This window comes from Argiope bruennichi, chromosome 10 (genome assembly GCF_947563725.1).
Source record: "Argiope bruennichi chromosome 10, qqArgBrue1.1, whole genome shotgun sequence".
NCBI lineage: Eukaryota > Metazoa > Arthropoda > Arachnida > Araneae > Araneidae > Argiope > Argiope bruennichi.
Window position 1 is genome coordinate 113,828,455 of NC_079160.1, and position 6,666 is coordinate 113,835,120.

General features: G+C 34.3%; 1 protein-coding gene across 1 annotated transcript; it reads right to left on the bottom strand.

Moving 5' to 3' along the window:
- Positions 1-550: 550 nt before the first annotated feature.
- On the bottom strand, positions 551-3,862 carry LOC129987735 (uncharacterized). The gene is made up of 2 exons (XM_056095679.1): positions 3,704-3,862; positions 551-1,804 (listed from the first exon to the last, which is right to left on the bottom strand). The coding sequence occupies exons 1-2, from the start codon at positions 3,860-3,862 to the stop codon at positions 551-553; spliced, it is 1,413 nt and encodes a 470-aa protein (XP_055951654.1).
- Between the last annotated feature and the right edge of the window lie 2,804 nt (positions 3,863-6,666).

The window sequence follows — 6,666 nt, forward strand, 5'->3', positions numbered from 1 at the left end:
CTGCAGAGAATTCTTCTAACTGACACTGTTTCAATAAGTAATTTTCTGCTTCTGACAGCTCCTCTGTTGTCAGTGGACCCTTTTTCTTCTCTTGGTTTCTGCAATTTGACATAAATCTGAAAAGATAACTTAATATGCGAACTATAGTTAGAAATCTATTGCTACGGTTTATAAGATAATCAAAAAAGGTTTTGTTAGAATTTAAAGTCAAAACAATATTAGAGTTCTCAGATTTAAGTTCAGGTAAGTAATCTTTTTCATCTGGTTCTGGACACTCACAAATAGTTTCAGGAAGTTCATCAGATAGTAGAAATGATGGACCATTCCACCACTTATTTTCACATACGAGAGATTTAGCACTGAGTCCTCTAGACAAGAAGTCTGAAGGGTTGTCTTTTCCTGGACAGTGAAACCAAGTATTAGGATTTGTCAACCCCGTAATTTCCTGAACCCTGTTCTTTACAAATTGTTTCCACTTTCTATGAGAGCCTTTTATCCAATACAGAACTATTTTGGAATCTGTCCAGTGGAACACAGTAAAATCTTTTTTCTAGCCGATGATTCCTTGAACTTTGGAGCTCAGACGAGATGCTACCAATGCTCCCAGGAGCTCAAGCCGAGGCAATGTAACACTTTTCAGTGGAGCCACTCTAGTTTTTGAAGTGATGAGGTTAACATACACTTTGTCTTGCTTCTTTAATTTCACATAAACTGAAGCACCATAGGCAAGTTTTGATGCGTCGCAAAATACGTGAATTTCTATGGTGTCGTTTTTCTCATCATTTGTAGAATCAAGAACTAATCTTGGTATTTTTAGTTCATCCAACAGTGGTAACTCTCTACACCACTCCAACCATCTTTCTACAATTTTGGGGGGTAAAATTTCATCCCACGTGATTTTCTTTTCCCAAAGTTCTTGGATGAGACACTTGACTCTAATAGTAAAGGGCGTAAGTAACCCAAGTGGGTCAAATATTTTTCCAATGGCTTGCAAGAGGGATCGTTTAGTAATTTTACTGGCAGCAATAAATTCCAGTAAATTTGTTGTATCTAGAGTGAAGCAATCGTCTTGAGTCTGCCAAGCCATACCTAGCACTTTTGTCTTGTTACTCCCTAAGCAGACGGAAGTGTCAACGGGATAAGTATCGAAACCCTCTGCTACCCACTGATTCATCAAGGCCGAATCATTGCTGATCCATTTTCTCATTTCCATTCCCGCTTCCTTCATGATATTCTTAGCATGGCGAGAAATAAGAAGAGCTTCTTCTCGATTGTCTTGACCCGTAATCCAGTCATCTACATACATGTAAGAATCTAGATGTTTTACAGTAATAGGATACTCTTCTTCATATTTATTAATGTGATGTTTCACTGTAGCTGCAAGTAGAAATGGACTAGCATTTACGCCGAAAATCACTCGGTTAAAACGATAAACTTCTAGAACTGGTCTTTTCTCAGTACGAGGATCACTTGGTGTCCATAAGAAACGCACTGCATCTTTATGTTTATCCGCCAAGCAAATTTGAAGAAAAGCCTGTCGAATGTCGGATGATATTGCTATTTTGTTGAGCCTAAAATTTATTAACACATCTAGAAGGTTTGGATATAAATTGGGCCCTGGCCACAGACAATCATTCAAAGAGAGCTCGTTAGCTTGATGAGATGTAGCATCAAATACTATACGTGTAGAAGTTGTGACCCTACCTTCCTTTTTCACTACTTGATGAGGCAGATAATAAATTGGTTTATCTTTACACAGTTCAGAAGTATCTACCTTTTCTATTATGCCCTGGTTAAGATAGTCCTGAATAATTTCTTCATATTTTAAATGAAGATCCGTATATTTCTGTAATCTCCTCCACAAATTTTGAAATCGTTGTTTAGCTACAATAAGATTATCAGATTATTCTTTAATATGTTTATGGAAAGGTAATTCTACAATGTATCTGCCGTTGTTGTACTGCACTGTATTATTAAATATTTTTAAAGCCTGATCTTCATGGATGCATGGATCATCTCTTATACCTAATGATGCAAGATCAAAAAATTGTTTTAACGTATCTTCTATAGAATTATTGTTGAGAAGAAAACACGATTCTAAAGCATCGATAGTTTTCGCCTCTTCTAGTCGTCCACTCGCAATCCAACCGAATTCTGTTTCTCTAAATAATAATTTCTCATTCATCCTGTAAACATTATCTTTCATTATTCTAAAGAAAACATCCGCATTCAATAAAGCATGAATCTCCTTTGCCTCAAAAAACTGAGGATCAGATAATTCCATAAATTTAGGAATTTTCATTTTTGAAATATCTAAATTAACGTTAGGAGTAAGTCCTGTTATTTTTTCTGTTACAAGAAATAAGACATTTTCCATAAAATTTTCATTTTTATTTGAAATGAGAGTGTTCAACCTTCCTTTTAAATTTTGTTTCGTTGAATTAAGCCCCGAAACTGAAGTTTGGATTTTTTCTAGTTTAATTCCAAGAATTTCGCTCATTTTCTTACTCAAAATATTAATGTTTGACGCGGAATCAAAAATGCAGGTACATTTTATTAATGTACCCTCTCTATTCTGCAAGAAAATATTTCCAGTAGCTAATAGAACACTTTTCTTTTTCTGACGAGGCAAGCTATTTAACACCGTACTACAGAGCGCAGAAGGAATTTTGTTCTCCCCCAGGAGTTCTGTTTCTTTATTTTTTATTTCCGACTCACCCCAAGAAGGGGTGGGGTTGTTTACACTTTCCGAAACATATGGCTTTCGTCTCTCGCTTGTCTGTCGGAAACAGATGGTTTTAGAATGCTTCAGACCGCAGGTGCATAGATATTTCGAATTGCATTCATTTTTCTTATGGTTTTTACGGAGACATAGTTCACACAGTTTATGCATTCTTACTAAATTAAATCTTTTATCTGGGGTTAATTCTAGGAATTTAGGGCATAGATATACTGGATGTGGATTTTTTTCACAACAAATTATGCAGCTTTTATTTTCAATATTTTGTTTAACAAGTAGAGTTTTAGTTTTAGACGAAAAATTGAGAGATTTTTTGATGAATGGTTTTGTTTCAACAGCACAATTTCTAATTACAGATAAAAGTACGGCTTCTCTTTTTTCTAAAAATGCAATGAATTGTTCAAATGTAGGAACATTTTTATGATCTTGGCTTAGTTCAAAATTCTTTCGAGTTTCTCTGTCTAATTTTTTCAGCATTGTGTTAATTAAGAAAATATCAAATAAATCATTTTGTTCATATTTTAGCAATTTTAACGCTCGCAGATTTTTTTGAATACAATCGATCATTTCGCGTATTTCTTTTGGATTCTCATGCTCTATCTTCTTAAAATCTAATATTGACTGTACATGAATGTCAATTATTAATCTTTTATTGTCATATCGAGATTCTAGGGCTTTATACAAAGAAGTAAAAGTGTCAAATGAAGATGCAAATTTTTTAACTTCATTAGAGAGACAAGAATTCAAATAGTACAGTTTCTGCGACTGCGTTAGTTGTTCATTTGATGTAATTAAATCATCGAATTGATTTCTAAAATCACTGAACTGTTCATAATTTCCCGAAAATGTGGGAAGTATTATCGGTGGGATCTTTGCCGGTATATTAAAAGTTTCAGTTGCGTTTTTGGAATTTGAAGTCACAGAAGGAGGTTTACAAGAATTAATTAAGGTTTTAATTCTTACCTCCAAATCCTCGAGGCGGACATCACATTGCTCCAATTCTTCTTCAAGATCTGTTAATTCAGTTGCATCCGCATCATCCAGTTCAAATGAATTTCTTCTTATACTGATGACATTTTGCTGCAGCTGGTCGATTTTTTTCAGTTTCACTTCTAAGTCCATTAAGCTTGTGTCTTCTGACACTTTATCCGCAAAGTTTTCAATTCTTGAAATACTTCCTTTTAGGGAAGTTTTTGCTTTGTTTAATTTAATTATAGTATCCATGGTTCGTCTCACGATCGACTGGACCAGAAAATGGTCTGGCTTAAAATCCAGATTCCATTTGATAAAATAACGACGGACCAGTGTTGCCTTTTTCTAAATTATTTATTGACATCACACAAGACAACACAAAACATTAATATAAATGACAGTAAATTTTGTTATTGTGGGTTTCGATTCATACTTTAGCACAGTGATTACCCACGTCCGTTATTGCCGAAATCCTGACGGCGTCTCCCCGGGTTTCCCCTTGTTTACACTCATGATCACATGACCGGTTGGGAGCACGCATGCGCCAACACTAGTTTGAAAAAAACATACATTAATAATTGCTTGGAAAAACATTTAATGAACCATTTACTGAAGTTGATTAGAAAATTTCAGAATTAAAAATAACATTTAAAGGATCTCATTGCATTTGAAAAAAATTAAAAAAAAACCCATTTGTATGCATCAATTTAAATAAAAAATACAATTTCAAGAAAAATTGCAACGATACCAATGAGTGAGGAGGTGGCAATATTCTTTGAAATTGCGAAATTTGAAAGAAAATAACATTTTAATCCCCTTCCCTTCACACAAAAGACATCCTCCGAATTACTTGCTTAAAGTAGAGCACAAGACTTCATGCATGTGTGTGCTATGAAGGAGTAGACAGAAAATTTACGAAAACACTTCATTTATTTACATATTATTTACACATACTCATGTATAAGGTGACGGGATTGAAAATATGAAGTTCGTTTTTACAAAAGTTTTCCCTTTTTTAAAATTTAAATCAAGAGACTCACTTTGTTGAGTTATTTCTTACTTTGAAACATTTTGGTAAGTAAATACTTTTCCAGTCTGCTTCAATTACTTCTTGTGACAAGATTGTATCTAAGCCCTTAAGTGCAAGCTCAGGAAAAAATGATTTATATTAGAACCGTAATTGCAGTTTTTCAAGAAATTTTTGCTGTGTAAGCTGCTCAAAATGTTGGATCTCTTACTAGAAATACTTTTTCTATGGTGTCTTTTCGAAATTTTATGCTGGCAGCTGTACAAACATTTGCTGTACGGATTGCTCAAAATATTTTTTTTTGGTCGCTTGAAAAGCGAATGTTTCTACTCAGCACCATATGCTGGTTAGCCGATAAACATTTGTTGTTCGGATTGCTCAAAACTTTGTATTGGTCATTGAGAAACATTTACTGTGCTGGCCATTTATAAAACATTTATTGTGGTTGGACTACATTTTGCTGCGTTGCTTGTGGAACACATACTGTGTTTCTTTATGAAAAAAAATTCTTGGAATCATATGGCGAAGAAAGAGTCTTCAAGCATAAAGGGACGATGTTGCAAGGAGGAACATTGGCTGCTGCATAAGTGCGTTCCTCAATCTTATGGCCTGACATAGCCAACAAGCCGGAAGTGAAAAAGGAATTTACCATATATTCTGACAAATGCGATGAGCTAATCATATCATATCCATCTTAAAACCACATTCTCTCAAAACAAATATTTAATCTTAATATGTTTTTCGATCGGAAACAACATCCTGCCTAACATGATATTGATTCTTATTATATTTTATCCGCGGAAACCTCTGTAAATTTGTATTATCACGAATCAACAAAGGCAACGCTAAAAACTTATGTCGAAGTAAACAAGTCGTTTTCACAAATACGTAACAAAAAGTAATTTTAGAAAACCGTCTGGTACTTACTGTACTGTTTCACCAAGGATAACATATGGCGCAGCATCTGAAAAAATGACTCAGTCATTGCAGATTTGTTTCCCAATACAGCATTAACTTAGAGATGGGTGAAAAAATGGCCACAATTTTTACCAATGTGATTTAAAGTGATCAGTATGAAAAGTCTTGTTCATGGTCTTCCTTCAACAAAGCAGTTTTGTTGAGTATAGAATAAACAAAAGAAAAGCCATTTTAATATCAAAATCATTCTATTCTGACACCGACAAATGACTTACTAATGTAGCCAGAATCATTGCTTTTACTTTTAGTACTATTAAATATTTTTGGGAGTCATATCGTTTCAAAAAAGTCAGTTTGGGAATCAATGAAAAGTTTTAAGCATTCCAAACAAATGGACAAGTTTCAAAAAGTAATAGACAAATCTACTTGAATCTAAAATTAACAGAATCTCATCATTTTACATTACAGCCTAATCTTATCAATCAAATTTCATCAAAAATATCCCACTTCGCATCCAACTTGAAATGCGAAGTGGGGAATTTTTTTATGTACACTTTTAACGCAAAGGGCATAAGGCGTGCTTATAAAAGAGAGTGAGAGATTGTTCACCCATCAATACTCATTCTTTTCACCCATATACAAATAATGTTCCTCAAAGAAAAAAGGACCGATAGTGAAAAATGGGTTGAAAAAGCAATAAATACTCATATTTGCTCAAAGGGATTCATTGTCTTTGATATGTGAGGGCCTGCGGGCATGTGCGACACAGTTTTCTTCTGCAGTCCAAAATATGTTAAATAACCAAAGTCGTTCTTGCACTGTGTTTCACAGAAAATACGTATCAAATGAATCATAACTTGCATTTTCTGATTTTAATAACTGGTATGGTGATTGATATTTGTTAAATAATACGAGATCACTTGAAGGACGTATTGAGTCGATGATTCAGGCAATTCCAATATCTTACAAGCTTCGCGGACATTGTTATGCTGGGTTTACACTCGGCCAG